The following is a 22225-nucleotide window of genomic DNA, read 5'->3' on the forward strand; positions in this document are numbered from 1 at the left end:
CCTACTAAAGGGACCAGGACATCGTTTCCTCCACATCCGTGTGGTGCATTTTACTTATATTTATGTTTGTAGGAATGTTTCTACAAAAAAGAAGAGGGGAAAACGCAACTCAAGTAGTAGTTTGTGCGCCCCGTAAAATTTCATGCATAAACTTTTTGCAAAATGCAAAAAGTTCTCATTTATTTTTTTTCTATTCTATCCAGTTTTTTTTTTAATAATTTAAACTAGGCACGTTTTGCATCGCTGTCCAGGACCTCGATGTTTCAAAAGGCTTTCCAAGTGCCGCAGGTAATGTCAACGTGGGTGTAACTTTATGGTTTTGGTCCTTCTAAAATGCCATCGAAGTAATTCTAATTGAGTACAAAGCTTTTAATACTTACATAGATTAATATATGTATATCCAAACTTCATTACTCAAGTGTAAGAAAAATGCATTACGTTTTATGTTACATCTAATGCTTTATTTTATATTTTCTTTTTGAATATTTTTAAGGTTTCTTATGCGCAATATTCATACAATTAGCATCATACTAGTTTAAATGTATGTAGAGTTGTTATCAATGGATTTTGAATGGGATTCGGGGGATTCACTATTTTCTTGCTTGCCAAAACGATTTTACTGATTCGTTCCTATTTTGAAGTTTTTGCTTTATGCGCTAAAATTCTGCGGAATTCTCTCGTGTTTATACGCCATATTCTTGCTGTTTTTACTGGGTTTTCTTTTAATTTATGTTTGTATTTGCTTTGCCTCGATTGCATATACATATACATATACATAAATACATGTATGTGTATATACATATATATATTTGTGAACTGTAGTTTATACTTGGCTATGATATAAGTAAGGTACACACACACATACACATTTAGTTATGTTAGTAAATTTTCTTGTATCCGACTATTTGACAAGTAGTACATGCAAAATAAAGTTGGATGGAGCGCAGGAACAGGATCAGGACAAGGAACGGGAACAGAAACAGGAACAAGAGCAGATGCCTTTGGTATTTTTTGACTTTAAGATAGATATACATAGATACATGAGCTTACATATGTATGCCACATGTTACATATGTATGTGTATCGTTTGCAGGCTGCTAAAATGTACAGGAGTTTTCTTCTATCTTTCTTTCATTCATTCATTCATTCACTCTTTCATTCATTCATTCATCGTTAGTATCTTTGGTATTTCTTGTTTTTGGCTTTCATCTATTGTGTGCGACCTAAATGAAACAGATACAGATAACAGATACACACACACACACACACACACATACACAAGCATACATGTAGGGATGTCAATATGCATCTGCATCTGCAACTTGTTGAAGTGCAAAAGCTGATAAAATTCTGTTTAATGGAATTTATAACACTCGTTCGTTTTTTTTTCTTAATTTTTTTGTTTTTTTCTTTTCTGTGTATTTACATGTTCGTCTAGATGGTCTAGCGAACAACTTGGATGCTTCTTTTGTTGGTTAATTCCAATTCACTATATAATATATATGTATGTATATATTTTATATAGTTATTAGTTATGCAAAAATTCACATTGAATAATTCTATGAGACGACGAAGAAGATTATCCTAATTTGCCTCCATTGCAACACTTTTCTTGGCTTTCCATCCTCTTCTTCCTCTTCTTCGGCGTGTCTGTGGCTGTGTGTGTGTGTGTGTGTTTATTTTCTCTTGGTGGTACAACATGTTTACTTAAATTCTAATGTACATTGAAAAACATTATGCTGAATTACCATTATATTAGTTGATTTTCGTTTTATTTATTAATGATGCAAAACAGAAACATGAATTTTACTTTACAACTATCCTTTTATCATGGCAATATTTAAATTTAGTTCTGTATTTTGCTTGTTTCTTTATATCCTTTGTTTTCATTGCAGTTTTCTTGCTTTGTTTTGGGTTTAATAATATCACTATATAATATTTACTTAATTTACATACACATAAATATAAGTACGTATGGACTAGATGTACGTGTTGTAATATACGCTCTCACGATTCGTGTATTACTTTTTTCTGCCATTTTTGTTTTTTATTTTTATTATGAAGTAAAATGTAGTTCACATTCAGATATCTAATGCATATTTACATGACCTAATTCGAGTGGCTTATGCTATGCTATGGGACTGGATTGGATTGGAGTGCGTTGGGTTGGGTTTAGTTGGGGTTGAATTCAATTGAATGGGGATTCGGGTGTGGATTAGCATTTGCATTCGCATTTGCCATTTTCATATTTTCTCTTTTTCTTTTTTGTCCTCTTTATCATATTTGTGGGGTTTTCTAATTCAGTTTAGGTGTACTAATTAAATCGCTGACAAAAACTCTTGAAATATTATTTACATGGGTTTTAATGCACAAATGTTGCATTCATTTTGCTCTTTGCATTTTACTGTTGGCCTTGGGAACGGGGATCATTGGGGCGGGGACACAGATAATGTGTTGAATCGAGTTAAGCCATTGCTTAAATTGAAATCGAAAGTTTTCACTTAAATGCCATAGAAAAGGTAAGCGAACAGAGTTCGATATTATCCGCTTTTCATTTATCTGATTTGTTGGCTTAGTTTTCCCCCGAAATGCTTTTCCCCTTACTGATGTTTGGTGCTGCTGCTGCTGCTGTTGATGCTGTGGCAACTTTTCGCTTACCCCAAGCCGAGTCGACAATTACTCAAGGCTAAACCCAGCAGCAGGGCCATATGGAGTATCAGACATTGACTGGTGATGCCTGTGCCGGCGCTCTTGCTGCGCGATTTGGAGCTGGCCACCACTTCCGCATCTTCGGGGGCAATGTCCAGGCTGTTGCTGGCCACAATAAATTGAAATATATCGCTAACCTGCCGGGGGCGACATTAAGTGCAAAAGAAAGTGTCAGAAAAATATCATGTGTGTGTGTGTGTGTGTGTGTTAGCAAGGTTAGATAAAGATTAAGTAGCCATCTCTTTCCATATTGGATTCGTTGACATGTTGTGAATTTATGTTTGGCACTTACCTCATTCCAGCCATACCGATTCTTGGCCTGTACAATTGCCTCATAGTAAGCACCTGGATGTAGATTCTTAATGGTGTATGACATGATGTGTGTCAAGGGTTCCGATGCTGGTCGATGCTCTGGTGTGAGTATAAAGTCATGCCATCTTCCCGGCTGCTGGAATGTGTCGTTCATCTAAAAGTGAATTTAAAGAGTAGAGAGAGAGAGAGAGAGAGAGAGAGAGAGAGAGAGAGAGAGAGAGAGAGAGACAGAAAGACAGAGAGAAGGTAAGTGATTTGATTTTCAATCAGAACTCCTCGCTCAATGATCATTCGATTGAATTATAACAGATATCATTGCATCAATTAAGCTTCCAGTTAACGCTATATACATTCATATATAAGGATTCCCTCTTTGCATTAACTGCACTCCGCAAGCCATTTGCATTCACATTCAATGGACCGTAAGACCATCTCGCTTTTGGCGAAACTCATTAAATTTTTCAATCTTCACATAAAAGTAGCCCCCGAGATGGTTTTCTTGCAATTAAGGGAGACATTTTCATATCCTTTGTGAGCATATTAAAAATCACTCTTCGTCTTCCTCGCTGAATTTAATTTTTGTCGCTTTTACTGCCGCCTTTTATAGAGAGTCGGGTATCTTTGCATTCTTATTTATATATGTATGTATGTATGTGTGAATATCTGTATGACTTTATGGTTGATTTCTTCTTTTTAGACATTTTTTCTCTTTTGAATTAAATTTTAATCACTTGCTTCATTAGTGCCACACACACACACACACACACACACACACACACAAACATGAATATTATCCATTGTGGTGAAGTGGCAGCGCTCAGCAGTCGCCTTATATGTGCTTCAAGGTATCAGGTTGTTCCAACCGACGTCATCATGTGTGGCTATTGTAAAGACTTCTGCTGCAAAGCAGTTCATGTCAGTGTCAGTCAGTCAGTCAGATTCAGATTCAGATTGAAAAGTCCTGAAGGCTTTTCTTTACAAGATATACATATATACATGTATTGAATGCGGGTAATTCTTTCGCATCGGATTTATTTTACAGTCTACTGACTTGCCATTTTACTTACCAACACTCGGCGGTAGAGGAGACGCACCTCCTCCAGTGGCGGATAGCTATCGATTTTCCATGTCAGATTGTAGCTATCAGAGGATCGTCCCCATTTGGGTGAATAAAATTCAGCTGGTCCCGGGCGTCCAGATAATTCCATATATTTACGGGAACGTCCCAGGGAGTTATCGGCCACGCAGCTAAAAAGGATTAAAAAAGGTTGATTGCGTTTTCTTTGTTTTATTTCTGTTGTTTTTCTATTTTTTATTTTTTTTGGTTTCCTTCGCGTCATGTTGGCCAAAAAGCTAATTTCCTTTTAATTTTGCATTACACTCTGTCAACATTACTCATTCGCCACCCTTGCCCGCCCAGAGTGCGGGCCGACTTGTGCGAGAGAGAGGGAGAGAGAGACAGAGACGGATGGGGGGAAAGGCGAAAGGGGCGTGTTCCCTAGTGAGTTGTGGCAATGAGCAAGCCCGCATCGAACTGGCAAACTGAACTCGTCTAACTGAACTAATCCAAACACGTCGACACGTCGTGTGCACAAAAGCCACTCGCTGTGGGTGGCAAAGCAGGTGGCTAGCTCTGTCTCTACCTATCCCCCATATGATGGGGGTCTGTTGGCTAAAACTTTGTGCATGAAATGTTGTGTCAACATGGCGAAACTTCCGCTTCTTTAATATGTTTCAGACAGATTGACATTGATGTGGAAAACTTGTTTGTCCACAAAATGGACAGGGTACGCCCACATTGTGCTCTCACGCGGTCGACAATTCCCACGGGCTGGACGTGGGCCATTGAAACGTATAGGAGCCGCTTACTTGGCTTATCCCAACTTTGAATCGGATCTGAGAACCGAGAACCGGAGAACTAAGGACTGAGGACTGAGAACTGCTAACTGGCTGGCAAAAAGTGAAATAAGTTGTAGAGCCAAAAGTTGCCAAATTGACTAAATCAACGCTGGGTCCTACAAAAGTTCTTCATGGGAAGTTTATTGTGTGTCGTACAAGTTGTTGTCTGCAAAGATGGGGAAGGACACGCAATGCCTCACCTGTAGTTGCCAAAGTCCTCCTGCTGAATGTGGCGTATGGTGAGAGTATGTCGATTGCCTCTTGTGTTCATTATTCGTCTATCGGTCGTTTGTATCGGAAATGAGTTTTGGTACCAGGACACCTGCAGAGAGTGAGCGAGCGAGAGGGAAGAAGATGAAAAGTCAAGGATTAGCAAAAGAGCAAAATGATAATGATAAAGACGATGATGATGACGATTACGATGAGGATGACGTTAAGGATGGTGATGCAATGTGTCAGTGCTTGAATAGGTCAGGGCCATGTCAATTGACAGTGCAACAGTAAGTGAAACTAATAAATTCAGCTTAAATTTGACCCACTTGCTGGCAGCAAGAAGTTTTCTTTACCACAATGCCAAATGCTATGAAAGTTGGTCAAATAAAAATGGCATTAATTTGGCACAGACAAAAAACAAAACTAAAAAAAAAAATCTAAAAGAAATTGCAAACACAACACAAAACATGAGAGGAGGAATTTAAAAAAGAAAAAGGAAAACAACAGAAACAGCAAGAGAAACACTGAAAAACAGGAAAAAGTGACCTGAAAACAAAGTTCTTGAATAAAGCAGACGACGACGACGACGACGACGTCGATGGCAGGCACCTAACTGCTTGCTGCCCATAGCCCGTAATCGTAATAATCTAAAAATCCACCAAAAAGAAAATGGGAAAATCCTAACAAACAAAAGAAGGAGGAAAACGAAAACGAGAAAGAAAAAGGGGAGGGAAAAACAACAATTGCATATACACAACACAATGAAACGAATGAAACGATGAATTCAAAGAGCCAACAAACCGTTGCTACTGGATCAGCGTATACAATGCAAACGAGTTTCGCCTCGTATCCCTCGCCCGAGTGTATCCAAGACTTTTCCACTTGTATATCCGGGGGATCTGCATGATGTCAGCCAGCAACATCCGTCATCAGTGGAGATTGTGAGTGAGTGAGAGAAAGAAAAAGAGAAAGAGAGAGAGAGTGAGCCAGTGAGTATAAGAGACACAGAGGCAAGAATAACAAGAGGCAAAAAGTTTAGCACATGAAAAGAGAAGCCTTCTTCTGATTACAGTCAAAAATCAATTTCAATGCAGTTCTGCTAGGCCATGATTGAGTTGTTCCACAAAAGATTCACGATTCAAAATTGCTGAACTTGTTGTGTGAGTGCTTCTCTTCTACATATATCCTTGGCATCTTTGGTTGCATCTTAAATTTCTCGTTTTTTGAAGAAAAAGAAGTATTCCACATGCGCATAGTCAGCGCATTTTACCCACGCTGATTTACGACCCTCTGCCAGTTATTCGCAGATGCTGCTGCATTTTACAATAGTCTTGGAGGTCGGACTGGTGGCTTGACTCGCTGGCCACATACTTAAATGTGCTTTTTGCTGTCCTGTTCCTTCACTTTTTTTCCCCGCCATCGTGATTAATGATTGCAATTTCGTGGAATTGTATGTATAGTTTACTTACATAGCACATCGAGACGCATATCAACGGTAACCGGATCACCCACACCATTATCGGCGGTGCATTGATAGACTCCAGCCTGTTGGCGCTCCAATTTCTCCAGAGTCAAAATAGGGCCATCGCCAATGCGGGCCGTTGATTTGCCAGCTCCACTCTGTCAATAGAGAAAGGGCAACAGAAAAAGAAGAAGAGTTTTTGTTAAACAAGAATTTTCAGCAAATTGAATCAATCGACAGACATAAAATGAAGTCGGCAAATGTCAAAGGACAAATGCAGTTGACAACAGCAAGAAATGGAAAGTCAAGCTAAAAATGAAGAGATCTCCAGCGAACGCACAGACACACACACACATTGGGTACACAGAGTGCATGTAGAGAGTGCAGCAATGGCAAAAGTCAAGCTGCATACAAATATTCCAAGTGAAGCATGCAAAACTGCATGTAAACACAGACAGCGAACAAGAAAGGAGTCCGCCCCTTTTTTTTTTTTTTTTTTTTGTCATCGGAAACGGAAGAACCTAGTAAGCTACTACACTAGTACACATACAAACCGAGCAATGTCTGAGCTGAACGAACGTCTTGGTTCAGTTTTTGGCCCAAGTAAGTGACGCCCGAGGGGGGAACACGTGTCACTGGGCCCCAGCAAGCGAGTGTGTGAGACGGAAATGGTATAGAGAAGGAAGTGAATTGAAATGAAACGAAATGAAATGACATACAACTCTGGGCAATATATTTGGCCAAACAGACAGTCAGACAGACAGACTGAGAGACTGAGAGAGAGAAAGGCAGAAAACAGAGAAGGCAGTGAGAGCAAACAAATCGAACGGAAATGTCAAACGCGCCAAAGTGCACCAAGGCAAAAAGAAAATATTACCTAAAATAGATACATAGCTAAAGACCAATAGGAATCTGGACTCCAACTAGAACTTTCATCATGCAAAATTCTTACACTGGTGACTTTCTCATTCTGTGTGTGTGTGTGTGCGTGTGTTTGTGGCTTGGTGTGCTGAAATGACACTGACAGTGACTGGGTCACTTTCTGTTTGTCACCTGCCATTGCCTGTAGCATACTTTTGTGGGTCTTTGGACTCGCATTAATTACAATTTGGCAGCAACGACTTTGCTTGCCCTTGTTTGTTTTTGTCAACCTGCATGCATACCTTTCACCTGCAGTTTACCCATCTATCCTATCTTCTAGTTTTCCACATCTACTTCTACTTCTGCTGCTGCTGCTGTTGCTGTTGCTGACAGTGATTTACTGAGTGTTTCCTCCTTTAACTCCATATTTAGCTTCATTCTCATTCTACATACATACATAAATGTTAATGAGAATTTGATATATCGAGAGCTGTTGCTGTTTCTGTTCCTGCTACTGCTACTGCTCCTGCTTCTGGTTTCCTGCTGTTCTAGTTCTGATTCACATGTTGATAAACTTGCCGAAAATTAGCAGCGAAAACTAATTGCTAACTGGAATTCTTGTTGGCAAGTCATATAAGTCGGCATTAATTCATTTGTCGCTCCGGCTTCAAGGACCTTAAAATTTGAATAGCTGGCTGAGTAATTGTGTATGCGTGTGTGTGTGTGTGTGTGTGTTGCTGCTGTTATCCCTTTGTTGCTTCATGCGTAAAATTATGTGTTTGTTGAATTCATAATTGCCTACCATTACAGGCACATGGCACAATCGTAGATTGTTGTTGCCATTCCTCGTTTGTCGGTTGCCTTTGCCTTTGCCTTTGCCGTTGCCGTTGCCCTTGCCATTTGCCCCCTACAATTTATCATTTCACTTTCTAGGTGGAATGTGTTGAAAAGTTTGAGTGATGGGATTTTATGTTGATTTATAATAATAAGAAGTTTGTCCCTGTGTACTCTTTGCTATGCCTGTGCGATTTTAATGTAAACGAATCATTTTTAATTAATTAAGAAGAGAATATGTCGAAGGCAACTAAAAGAAAAAAGAAAAGAGCCAATGCCAACATTTCTCTCCTTAATGAGTTGGCCAAGTTTGCCACTAAAGAGCTTAAAAAAGGAAACCAACTTTAACTTTCAGTTGTAAAAGTGAAATTTTAATAGCTGGCAGATTCGCCCACTCTTCGCTTTTAGGTCCCTTTGGTCCATTTAAATGTACATAACGAAGCGAAACAGTTACGCGGATTAAATTCAATTAAATGAAATTCACTTAAAAATAGCATGAAAATTCTAAGCGGAAAAACAAAAGCGAACAACAGCACAATAACGACATAGAAATAGAGAGAGATGGAAAGGAAAAAACAAACCTTTTTGGTCCAGTAAATGGATGGTACCGGATTACCAGATCCTTTGCACTCCAATGTAATGGGTCCCCCTTTGCGGGCCTGCAACTGTCCAGAGGTGGGAATGGCTCGTACACTGGGCGGCACTGAGAGGCAGAAAGAGGGCGAAAAGAGAAAATGAAATCAGTTATTAATTGAAGTAACAGTCGACGTCAGTCGTGTTGTCAGTGGGGGGGAATACTTGAAATGTAAATCTGTGCAAAACATGTCAACATATACTCACCCAATATCTCAACTGTGTGCACTTGATCACGATTTATTTTGTCACTGATTTGACAAACATAATCCCCAGCATCTTGCGGCTCCAAATCGGATATCTCTAAATTATAGCCATCTATCAGTCTTACGCGCTCATCTCTGGTAACCATAATGTTGGAGGCGGTGAGAACATTTGCTCCACGACGCCAAAGCAAAACGAAATTGCCTGCAAAGTGAAGAATGAATAAAGAAAAAGAGGGAGAAAACAAAAAAAAATCGTATGAGAAAAATGTGTGTTGTAGTTTTGCCCGAGAAAATTTATTGTAAAATGCCGCAATATAAATATGAAGAACCAACATGCAGGGAGACCAGCAGTTGGCATAGTTATATTTCAACACACACACAAACACACACTTGACACATACATACACCCCGCAGATACACATCTATCGCCTGTCCTTAACTCCACTCGCTGTGTCTGTTGAGCTGTGAACATTCTGCAGATTCACTTTTGTTTGCCCAGCCAATCCCAAAATAGAAGAATATATTCTTGGGCTTTCCACTGTTTTTCATCTATGTTTATCTTGCTTTTCATACTTTAGTGTGTTTGCCCATATAAATGACATAATTTTGCAGATTCGTTTTTCTTTTGTTGTTGTTGGTTTCCTTTGCATATTTTTGTGAACAACTTACGGTTTTTATTATACATTCTGTTTCGCTTTTTGTATTGTATTATTGTGTCTGTTGCCTCAAAAGGCAAACAAAAATTTGTTAAATGGGATTAAGTGGCGTATAATATGTTTATTTATTTGATGTGCTCAAGTTGTCGACAAAAGTGAGCGACGGGGAAGAGCGAGGGGAGAGCGATTCGATTGGACTGGTCGCAATGCCAGCGAATTTATGAAGTTGTATTTATTATGGAAATATTAAAAACGAACGAAAGAGAACCAAAAAAAAAAAGAAAAAAAAAACACAGAAAAGAAAAAATAACATAAATAAAAACGTGAAAAATGCGGCATACGCTTGTATGAGTATGTACATACATTACGTATACGTGCCGTAAAACCGAAATCAGAATTGTGTAAACATAAAGTCGTCAGCGTTTAACAAATGTACACACAAACAGACAGACAGGGGTCCACTGGTCGGTCCACTGCTAGAGTCCTGCTGAAGTTGTGGCCAAGGGCGTGGCTATATCCGGGTCACTTGCGCCGCATTGGCTTATGATTTTCAGCATACGCCGTGTATAAAGTTTAAATGGAATTTTTTCCTTACAACCGACACAGTTATCGGTATTTTAAGAAAGGTATGAAATAAATAATTAATGGCAATTTCATACAGACATGAGATTAAATTAAATATTTGCTTATATCTACATATATACATTGCTTTTACGCATATAAAAGTTCTGCCGGTTATTGGCCCCAGTTGCAGATTGCAAATATTTTGAGCTGCCATTCATAAAAATTGCTGGATGTGTGGTGTGTGCCAACTGGCAAAGGATCTGCTGCCAACTTAAACGCACACACAATCATCTTTTTTTATTGTCTTCGATTATTATTATTATTGAAACGCTTTGAGTTTGCTTTTGCCCCAAACATTTCACGAGTACAGAGCAAGTGTCAAACATTTAAGTAAGGGAAAAAGGGAAAAGGGCATACAAGGCAGAACTGAGCCAAGTAAGAACAGGGTAAGAGTCAGGTGGTGGTTGGTTGCTGTTGGGTTTTATTTGGATTTTATTTTACAGGCCTAAACTTTTTTGCCTTTGCTGCATGTGTATATTGATATTATTTCTGGGACCACAGAGAGAATGAGAGAAAGAGAAAAATAATTTAATGCCAAAGGCAATAAAAATTTCATTTTATAGCTCATCAATTTCGAGCATATGAATTTGTATTGGAGTTAAAGGTGCCCCATCAGGACCCCCACAAAATGGCCATCGATTTTGGCTTTGAGGCTGCTTAAAAATTCCTAGCAATTTGGGCTGCCTCATAACTATAGATGGAGATGGGCACCCCAAAAATGGGTTACATAAGTTTCGTATATTATATTTTTTTGCGGTTAACTTTAGTTTTCGGGCCACTCAGAGTTTATTGAATGGCAGCATTTGATTCGCAAAAGAGTGAATGTTAAATGTCAATCGAATGGCTTCATAGACCATTTGATACTTAATTTCTTTTATTGGATTAAACTCGGTCTCCCTCTTGTACACTATCCTCGCACAGTTGGCTTTGGCGCTCTAAATACTATAAAGCTGCAATCAAACCCGTAACCGGTGCCATGTCAGTTCGACCATCCGTTGATGCGGATTGATGTCTGTGTGCCGTAGAATGCAGAAGGCAACAATAAATGAAACGTGGCTTAGTTGTAGCTATCAAATGAAGAACCGTTAAACCATTTTCCCTTGTTTCCTGTGTATGTGTGTGTGATTTGTGTCTGTATTGCGTCTATATGTATTTATTTTGTGTATTAAATTACACTTATTGTCTTTGTTTTGATTATATTCAAACTTATTCAATGCAAATTTAATTAAAATACGAAATTTGGCTCCGTTCGTGTAAAGGAGATGCAATTAAATTTAAAAACTTTGAAGTATTCTCAACTTTAAAACTGTTTTCAGCCATTAATTTGATATGAAAGATCTTTGAATAAACATTTCACTGGGTTGATCCCTTCAAGTATTTACTTTAATGTTTGCTTTATCAGCGACTTTTAATATTTAGTCATCTGTTTTCACTTGTAAACTAAATACCAGAACTCTTGATGGTGGTTAAATCTTTAATTCCTTTAATACATTTTGTTGTGGTGCTCTGATTTAAAGGTGCAAAGATTAATTATTTCCCATGTGACGTGGGTTATTTGTTCCACTTTCGTTTGACTGATGCAAAACTTGGCAATTTAAAGTGGCATGCGGCTCAGAGGGTGCCCTCGTTGTTGTTTCTGTTGTCGTTTGCTCTGATCGTCGTCAATGTGCAATTTATTTTCATTTGTTGTCAACGGTTAATTGCATTTTATTTATTGGCCTGTCAACGACAGTTGCAGCCCTTAAAGCTTCAGCCGCTTACAACATTTCATTGCACTTTAAATTGTTGTTTAAAACTGTGTGCATTTCTCTGGTGGCAAGGACATTTAAGTAAACTGTATATATACATACATATATTATATGATTGATGGCTTCAAATATGTCAAAATATATCAATCTTGAAGGCAAACATGAATAGAAAATATTAATGTTTGATTTAAGCCCTTTCTCATACAATTTGGGCATAATGTAAGGAGTACTAATTTATTGGACTACTTGCAATTTGAATATATAGATATTCCAATAAAACCTATTGAATATATTATTGAAGTTTCGAGCTGAAATCAAATCATTTCTGTCATTTGGTCTAAAATTTTAGTAATTACTTTTTGGTATATGCAAATTTGTTGGCTGTCAAATCCAATTATTTTTGTTGAGAGAAAAAGTGTTTCCATTTTCATTTTCAAAAATATATATACGAGGATACGTATGATATTGTCGTTTGCTAATTGAAGTTGCAATAAAAAAATGAAGAAATATATTTTCAAATACGAAAAATCAATCGATGCATAAAGATGCAACAACTTTTTATGCATCCATGAGCAATTGAATGTCCGATTATTTACAACTCAGTCAAGCTGCATAATCATGATGCCAGACAGCCGGATAGCCGGATAGCCAGCCAGGCAGTCAACCAACCATCCAACCAGCTAGCCAGCCAATCCATCTATAATTTAATCCAATACATCTCATGCTTTTAAATCTAGAACATTGATATGCCATCGAGTGGGTGGCGGCCGTTATGGCGTTAATCATGCCAGACTTATATATACATATATACATTTTTCATATATTATACGAGGTATATGCTTGTATGTACGTATTTTGCCAGCAAAATTTATAAATGCCATTTGAAAGGAACAAAATGCCATGCCGTGGCCTGAAAAATCCAAACGACAAGCTGTTGACAGCTGTTGGTTTTGCCATTATTGTTGTATGCTGGTTTTGTTGTTGTTGCTGCTGCTGTTTATAAAATTTATGTGAAGTGACATTTGGCCTAAACATATTTGCATTTATTTTGCATAATTTCTGTTGGTTTTCTGTTGCTTTTCTCTTTCTCTCTCGCTCTGTTTCTCTAGTGGTAAATTGGAATTTTTTGTTTTTGTCGAATATTTACGCATAAAAATATTAATAACGCTAGGATTAATTATGCCATGCCATCATCATAGTCATCATCAATATCAGCATCAGCATAATGATGAACATCATCATCAACATCATCTTTCATAATCATGGCATTCGCCATACTCACCCAAATTTTCCACTTGGCATGGTAGAACAAGCGTGTCGCCGACCACAGCCCGATAGGTGTGGCCCCGTGATAGGAAACGGGGTTGCGGTGCGGTTAGAGAGGATGAGGCAGCCACCGCTGATTGTTGGCCATTGTTCATGGAACGACTGTTGGAGTTGCCTGCGGAATGAAAAGGAGTGAGAATTTGTTATAGTAAAATTATGATTATACTTAATGGCAAACTCAACTAGCTTGTGTGTACATATTTAGTTGTATGTATGTATGTATGTGTGCCTATCGATGGCAATTTGTTTCCATTTGAATGGCTTTCAATTAGCATAAAAATGTTGCTGTACAATATTCACGTCGACGCAGATTCCCAGGATGGTCATAAACGCTCTTACCGTACAGTGATGCGAAAACAAACAAACAACATTGAAGTGAAATAAAGGGAATAGTGAATCATTTTAAACCTGAATGTTTCAAGTTCTTATCTGTACTTGTAAAGTTAATGAACTTGGATCCAATGTGCAGTATTGGCCATCGATGACATACAGAAGAGAGATAGAGAAACTGAGACAGACGGCTCTGTTCGCTCTGCCTGTTTCGGCTTCGTGTTAACGCACTTTGCGCGTCCTTGGGGCATCGTTTGGCGAACGTGAAAATTGCCATTGAAGTTACCACCCGCACACACACACACATTTGGAGCCCCAACTTAAAACCAATTTCTGTGACCTTTCACACAAAACTGTCTGACCCAGGCACGCAGCGGCACATAGCCAGCCGTTGCTTTTGTTGCTCCTGCTGTTGTTCTTGGCTCCTGGCGACAAATGAGCGCAGCGTAGCGTAACAAATGTCAGTCGTCCCGCTGCCACATTGCCTGCACCTACATACATACATACATATACCGAGGCAGCGTAACAAATTTGATTACAACAGAGAAGCAGAGCTCAGTTGCAGTCGCACAACATGACGCCCCAAGGAGTAGGAGCCAGAGAAATAGCTACGTCAGCAAACAGGCCAAAAGTTCTCCTTGCCTTCACTTTAGCAATGCAGACGCTGTTGGCTGCACTTTTTGGTTTCCGTATTCCTTTTCTTGTTATTTTTTTTTTTTTCTCTTGCCGCTGTTGCCTGGACATTGGCACCATAGTGCTGGAGCTCTAATACTGGCTCCTGGATACTTGCAGTTACATTCTTAAGAGACACTTTTACAGGTCCTTAGCGTCCAACAGCCATAAAGCGACATTTGCGCAGATCATCGTTTTATGGTGCGAGGGCAAAGCACAAAGGAAACGACACAAAATTGGTCAGTCTTTAATGCTGGGACTTGGCTTTTGTCACTTCTGCTTTTGCCGGTGCCATCGCCAGCCAGGCAGAGAGAGGCTAAGGGAAGGTGATGGCCGTACACTATAACAGCTTCAACATACCAAAGCATAACCCGCTGGCTTTCAACTTTTATAGTCATTCACTCTCTCACCCTAACGGACAAAAGCTGGAGTTATATTAAAAAATTTCACAGAGAAGTGAACTTTAAGACACTTGCAACTTTTGGGTAAATTCTGTACTTTGTTTTACAACCGGACAAAGGTTACTCTCTGGCTTTAGATGGACAATCGACTATAAAAACTGTCATGTGGTTGCCGGACAGGCCACTTTAAAATCTCTCCTTTCTCCATTCCAAAGGACGAAATAGTCTAGCGTTAATATCTCGACATGCATAAATATTTCTCAGTTTTGCAGCCGGCGCGATATGCACTTCAGTCAGCTCTTGATCCTCTCTTCTTGCTGCTCCCTTGCTTCAAACCAAAGTCCTTGTCCGCTTTTGAAGTGACTCGAAATTAGAGTTTTGCATATGAATATTATGCAAAACTGTGAGGAATCCACACCAAGGCAGTAGTAGAAGGAAGTGGACGGCAGACAGCGACAGGCTGGTCAAACGACCCAAGTGCCACATGTCGAGGCTTTTGCACATATTTTTCAAATGACCAAAAATGCAACTGGCCTTAAATTGCCATACATGAAATGCATTTAACATGCATGCAAGCCCAACTAGAAAACTCTGGCCAACAGATATAGATAGCAGGGTGACTAAAATACAAAGAGAGACGGACGAGAGGTGGTAATAGGTATTTTGTGTGTACATGTGCATACATAGAGATAGAAAGTGAGAGAGAGGGACAGAGCTGAGCTGGTGTGGTGGCATTAAACAATTTTCAAGTGGTTGCAAAGTATGCACAAAATTGCATTAAAACTGTGAGAGAGTTTCATTTCGATAAAAGGCAAACTTTTTCGTTTCTATCTCGCTCTCTACCTCGCTCTCGCTCACAATTTAAGTCAAACTCGTAATAAAGTTGCATACTTTAAGGCGAGTTGAACTTTAAGGGGTGCTTAAATTTCAACCAAACATTGCTACTCTCTCACATTTACTAGTCGCGTGCACTTCACGGCACTGAACACAACGAAAACTTTCACCACTTCCGCCCTGAACACTTTCGCCTGGCCGTGTCCGTGATGAAAAATGAGCGCGAATGCATTTTGTCCTCGCTGCGAAACTGTGTCACATGAGTTACCACCATCCGAACCAGCATTTGCTCCACCTCTCTCTCTCTCTCACTCTCTCTCTCTCTCCCCTCCATCCATCTATATATGCCACACCGTGTAAACACATGTGTATTTGTATCTGTGTGAGTGCAGTTAGGTTTTCAGATGTAAGTGTGTGAGTGAGTGCGTCTGCTTACCACAAAATGCTGCCGTCAGCGTTCCTGCCACACAATAAACTCAATTTTGAATAAGTGGCGACAGACTACACTCGGCAATTGGACTGCCTAATGCTCTTACCAACTCTTGTCAGATTTTTGTTTGACAGTGACACAATAAATGTATCAATCTATTAACTCTTCAAATAAAAAATTGAAATTGAAAACGCAAACCATCAAGGAAAATAATACCAAAAACATTATAAAAGTGTTAGAGAATTGCAAAACAAAACAGAACAATAAAGCAAAAACTTTTCTCTCTCTAGATTAAATTTTCACTAAATTCTTTCCAGCCAGATATATGTGCATATCTATATTCCCGATTTTATTGGCATTTTGGTTTGCTTGGTATAGCTTATAGAAAATTCACGTATACCCAGCAGAGTAGGGCACCAAGCAAAATGCGCAGTTGTTGTTTAAATAATTTATCTTATACAAAAACACAATATATAGACACAAACACACACACATCCCCGATAAAAGGCTGTGAGTTGAGGGGGTATATAGCGCGACAACATTTGCCCATAAAACTATGTACACGCAGTGCACAACAATGTTGCACTAAAAACACACACACACACACACACACACACACAGACAACCGAATACCGTCAATGGGGTAACTCACTCACTGGCAATAGTTGCAAGCCTTGCCTTATACTCTTGCGAAAAAGGTAATGGTGGTTTTTGCCCGTTCTGCGTGTGGTTACATTTGTAAACGAAACGCATCCAATTGGCATACTTTGGAAAGGCCTTCCTCTCGTTAGTTCGCTAGTTCTGACATTTTCGTTGTACGTGGGCTGCCAGATGCAACGATCTGTACTTTGATTTAAGTCCGCTTGCTGAATGCTCACGTTGCTGTGGTTTAGGTATGCTGTTTTCCATGCTGGTACTGAGATTTCAAGTATTTTCAATTGTTTTCTGTGTGTGCTTGTATGCTGAACGACTAAAAGACTGCATATAGGTCTGTGACCGCCTATGACGCGATTGGTTCCGCTTTCTGTGAAATTCGATTTGCAATTGTTTGCGCTGGCGGCTTTCAATGAGAAGTCTGTCAGGAGGTATTGTCACATGACGCTCCACTCCATCAACTCGACTAAATTTGTTGCATTATTTTAGGCAGACACAGGGCCCTCAGTCCTTTTCCGACATGCAAAACGCAATGTGTTGCACGGCTGGCAACATTTTCTCATTTCCGTTGCATGGCTGCAGCGTCTAACTTTGTTTTGGTTTTGCGGTTGAGTTTACACGCCGTAACACCTCGCCCACTCAGCAGCAGCAACAGCAGCCACATTTTGTTTCATTAAAACTTTTGCCACGTGTGGCAAGTCTTCGTGTGTATGTATGTGATCAGCATCTTTGCATGTTGTGCTATTTGTTTAGTGTTTTCATTCTCTTCTTCTCTACCTTTTCCCCCTCGTCTTCCTTATCCTTAAGCGACCAAACAATCTACTCATTCCCCTCTGCTCAAACCCCGACACTCCCTTCTTGCTGGCCTTTCAACGTTCTACGCTATCTGCATTTCAATGCATTTTAAAATATGTATAGCAGGACAGAACGCAATATAGAAAAAATTAAAAAAAGACAGAAGCAAAAACTAAAATAGACGGGAAAAGGAAAAACGGTTGAGGCAAAAGCAAAGTGTAAAGAAAACAGCAACAAGAATGTTCATTACATTTTCCCCGTGTTTCGGCAGCTTCTTGGCAAACTGTTTGCTTGTTAGCTGAGATTTCCATGCATATGGAGGTGAGAGCCGCGGGCTACATTGCCACACCTGCCGCATGATGGTATACAACCGTTTTTACCTTGTTTTTCCTCTCACTCTCTATCTCTCGCATCCAAGTCAAGAGCAAACTCACAGCATATTGCATTTTGTGGGTTATTTTTACCATGGATTGCATATTTAATGCATGCAAATTATTTACGGCGTTGACTTTTAGCTTCTGGGTCTGTTTTAAAGCACAGTTTGCCGCGGCCAATTCTGTTTTATTGGCCCCCGTAATTTTCATCACGCCCCCACATAACCACCCATCCTATTCGTGTGTCTCTATATGTGTATCCATCTAACCATTCGTCTAGCGGGCTAAGTCAGTTGACTTTTAGGTCGTAAGTGCATTTTCTCGGGTGACAAAAAGAAGCAAAAAAAAATAGCTCATGTCAATGGCAGATACTTTGCTTTGTACCACCATTTCCTAGTGAAATGTCACTCAAACAGCGAATGCCATTTACCCACCTATGAAGGTTGGGTAACTCCCGAAATATGCAAATGCTTCTCGCGCTCTAGTGTTGCATCTGCATGCTGGGTGTGAACCTGTCAAGCGTTTGCTCTTGTCGATAGTCAATCTATTCATCCTTCTAACTGGTTTCACATGTGAAAGCTGTCAGTCATTTCGAGTTGCAAATCTTTCCTCCGCTACGTTGTGATGCACTGCCCCGGTAGGGCGTGGCCTTTGGAATCCAGTTTGACTTTTATGCACATATCATTTGCATAACATTATGTGATCCAGAACTTCATATCCCATTCCTTGGCCCCCGACGCCTCCCCTCTGCTCGCCTGTCACCATGGAGCGCATTAAATTTTGAAATGCCAAATAAATCCGCAAGCGAAATGGTTTTTGCGCTATTTTCGTTTACGTTTGCACTTAGCATGCGGCACTGCAGCACTTTGGCTGCACTTCCTCTGCATCCTGATCCTATCCTGTGTGTGTGTGTGTGTGTGTGTGTGTGTGACTTTGTCGCTGACAGTTTCTTTATTTGCATTTCGACTTGAGCTACGTTTGATTTACGCTGCTGCTACTGCTTCTGCTGCTGATGTTGACGTTGCACTTGGCGTATGCGTAATAAGCGTATGAGCATTGACAGCAGCATAACCAAATAGTCATAGCATACTTTTTGGGGTCGTTCTTGTGCGTAAATTGTTTGATTGTCTATTTAGCATCTTAGATGAATTTCGGGTTTATTTATCGCCCCATTTATATTTCAAGCACATTGCCAAAGTCTTTAAATTAAATAATAAAACCAAATCCCCTTCAATGCTGGTCTAGCGTCAAACAAAACAAAAAAAACAACCAGTGAACCCTTCCGCACCACAAGCCGTAATAGGCAAAAGCCGACTAAAGTAGATGAAGGCTCCCGGGGCAAACGGGGTGGAAAGTGAGTGTAGTAAAATATAAATATGAAAACGGCAAACGTGGCAGGCAGTTTGTGTGTTTTCTAAAATATCTTGAGACTTATGACAATTGCCATAGGAACCCTTACGCACACAGACACACTCATGTGCTCAAGGAATTCTCTTAAAAGGGCGAAATACCCGTCGCGATACACTTGAAAAAATCAAAGGAATCTTTTTATAATTCAAGTGAGCATACTTACACCTGTGAGGACTTGATGCGCGGATTGCGGTCATAGGTAAATAATACCATGCAGAATTATTTGAAAATCGATATTCGATATTCATTATGTTTTCTTTCTCCTTTTTTCTCTGACTAAATTGGCACATCGAAACGATGGCGCAGCTTGACAGTCAATGTGTAACGTCTGCTGCTGGTCGTAAATCAAAATTATGGACACATAAAAATATTTTGCGGTTATATATTGACAGGAATTTTTGGCTAATAACTTAGAAACACACACACACACACACACGGAGACTTACACAAAATAAACACACATATACAAATGGAAGTTTTATGATCTCCGCTTTGGCCATTTTTTATCTATGTCACCACAAAAACAGAAACGTAGAAAAGCGAAAAGTCAAAGAAGGAAAAGAAAACTTCGATTTCCGTTTCGCTGCTGCTGCAAAATTTTCACACTGCGTATGAGTAATGGGACTGTAGTTTATGGCCAACTTGTATGCTGTTGGCTAATTTGAATTTAAAAGCATTTCCCTGGTTTCAATTTCAATTGCTTGGAAAATTTCAACAACCACTTTTGGACATTTACCATGCCTGCCTCGTGCCTGGTACTTGGTGCCTGGCTATTAATTCGCAACGCCTAAAATTGGTTTACGAAACATTAAACAATTGCAGTGCTGGCAAAAAACAACAAAAAATAAAAGAGAATATAAATTATATACATACTATGTAAATAGTTGCCTGGCGGCTGTTCATTGGTCTGGCCACATAGTTAGAGGCAATATGAAGGGCGAAAAATATCGCATTAAGAATTAAAATTAATTAAATTAAAATGCGTGCGGGATTCTTGCTGCAAACCAAGAGAGAAACCGCCTGATGCCGCTATACTCATGATGTTGGAGGTGGAGGTGTAAGCCTCCATTGGTCTGGCTGGTCTGGTTTGTTAAAGCTGCCACAAGATTTGCATAAAGTATAATGGCCATCTTCCTGGGCCCCCGCCAGCAGAATAGACTTTATAAGAGCGAACAGAGTCCAAGCTAACGGGGAAGAAGACCATGAAAAGCCAACCGAGCGTGGCCATTCAATTTTCATTTTTTCTCTCTTTCTTTTTCTCAGTCTTTTATTCATGTTTTTTGTTTCTTTTTTCTTTCAACGTCATCATCGTTGTCGTCTTTGAACTTTTCACATTTCTCGTTTTCGTTTTCGTTTTTTCGACTGTCGTGAAGCATTTGTAGTTTTTTGTACAAGACATTTCCGTGCCGCATGTCCAGTTCCTGGCCAGGCTGTATGTTGGCCTGCTGCTTTCTTATTTTTCTCTGTTCGTTTCGATTTTTTATGGCGCGCTATTTCGCTCGATTTCGCTTTGACTCGCTTTTCTGTTCCTTCCCTTTTTTTGTGTTGGCTTGGATTTTCACTGTCTCTGTCTGTCTCGGCTTCCTGGCAACGAGAAAATTTCAATTTGATTTTGTTGCTGCGATCGTTTTGTTTTATTTCCTGCAGATAACTTCAATTTCATGTATATCAGATTTTGCTTTCTCCGCCAACTATAGCAATAGTCAATAAAAAGAAATTTTTAGGACTTTAGTTGCTTCCGCTGGGTTGGCTCGACAACTTTCTTTTTTTTCAGCATTTAAACTGTCTATTTAGTCGGTTAAACGAACTGATAAATTGTATGCTAGATGATTACGGTTTGATAGCCTTATCTGCTGCTGCTGTTGTAATTGTGAATATTTTGTTTAACTCTTGGCAAAAGTTGCCAGGGCACTTGGAGTATTTAAAGCCATGGCTCTCAGCCTGCCTGCAGCTTCATTATGTACCATGGCCATGGCCAGAGTAAAGTTCTATGGCAAATAACCTAAAAGTGCAAAAACTTTTCGGAAATTTATGGCCCACACACACACAACCACGAGAGACTGAGTAGGCTGTGATGGCTGGCGGCTGCCATGCCTCAACGGACGACCTTTGCTTCCAAACCAGCCTCATATTTGTGTTAACTGTTCATCTGTACATCTGTGTGTGTGAATGTGCGTGTGTATTTGTGTTCTTTGAGGCCAAAATGCAAATGTTTGTGCGCCGCTCAAATCCTATTATTTTCTTATGAGGGTCAGCTGAGTGTCGTCGGGCGCAATATTGTTAATATGAACAGCAAACAAAGCCTGTCGCCAGCCACCAATCCCTTCCACGAGTCTGTTATGAGTATAACTAGTATTGTATCTGGCAAATTAGGATTCAGACTGAAACTGGACTCTCAATAGCCATGTCTGTCTCTTGATGGCAGTAGTAAACTAAATTTTAACAACTTGGATAGCAGCTTCATTATATTTTCATAAACTTTACAACTTGAATTATGTATAAAGAAAATGGAAAATTTACCATGCACACACACATACACACACACACCCACACACACAATTCAGAATAGACAAAACTATAAGATAAAGTCAAGATTATCTCAGAGAAATGAGGAAAAAAAACATTTCTTAAGCTTCAAACTCTATTTTATTAAACTTTTAAATAAAAATTTACTGTAAAACACGATAATCAATTATTGCAAAAACCAACTATACAACTTTAAATACATAAAGCAACAAAAATAATCAAAACAAGCATGGGAATCAAATAAGAACCAATTACATGTTTATAAACCATTGAGTATTTCCTTCTTTAATTTTCATTTTGCCAATTTTCAGCTAAC

The 22225-nt window shown here is 39.4% G+C and overlaps 1 protein-coding gene across 1 annotated transcript in view; it reads right to left on the bottom strand.

The window, feature by feature from the left end:
- Positions 1 to 439: 439 nt before the first annotated feature.
- klg (klingon) overlaps positions 440 to 22225 on the bottom strand; it is a 63603-nt gene continuing 41817 nt past the window's right edge. Inside the window, exons 3-11 of the mRNA XM_068301187.1 lie at positions 13440 to 13598; positions 9131 to 9331; positions 8872 to 8993; positions 6603 to 6753; positions 5935 to 6032; positions 5121 to 5242; positions 4089 to 4269; positions 3002 to 3175; positions 440 to 2846 (exon numbers count right to left, since the gene is read on the bottom strand). Coding sequence (XP_068157288.1) covers positions 2655 to 2846; positions 3002 to 3175; positions 4089 to 4269; positions 5121 to 5242; positions 5935 to 6032; positions 6603 to 6753; positions 8872 to 8993; positions 9131 to 9331; positions 13440 to 13598 — 1400 coding nt within the window. The 3' untranslated portion in view covers positions 440 to 2654. The remainder of the gene's footprint in view (positions 2847 to 3001; positions 3176 to 4088; positions 4270 to 5120; positions 5243 to 5934; positions 6033 to 6602; positions 6754 to 8871; positions 8994 to 9130; positions 9332 to 13439; positions 13599 to 22225) is intronic.

Source organism: Drosophila tropicalis, unplaced genomic scaffold (assembly GCF_018151085.1).
Source record: "Drosophila tropicalis isolate 14030-0801.00 unplaced genomic scaffold, ASM1815108v1 contig_878, whole genome shotgun sequence".
NCBI lineage: Eukaryota > Metazoa > Arthropoda > Insecta > Diptera > Drosophilidae > Drosophila > Drosophila tropicalis.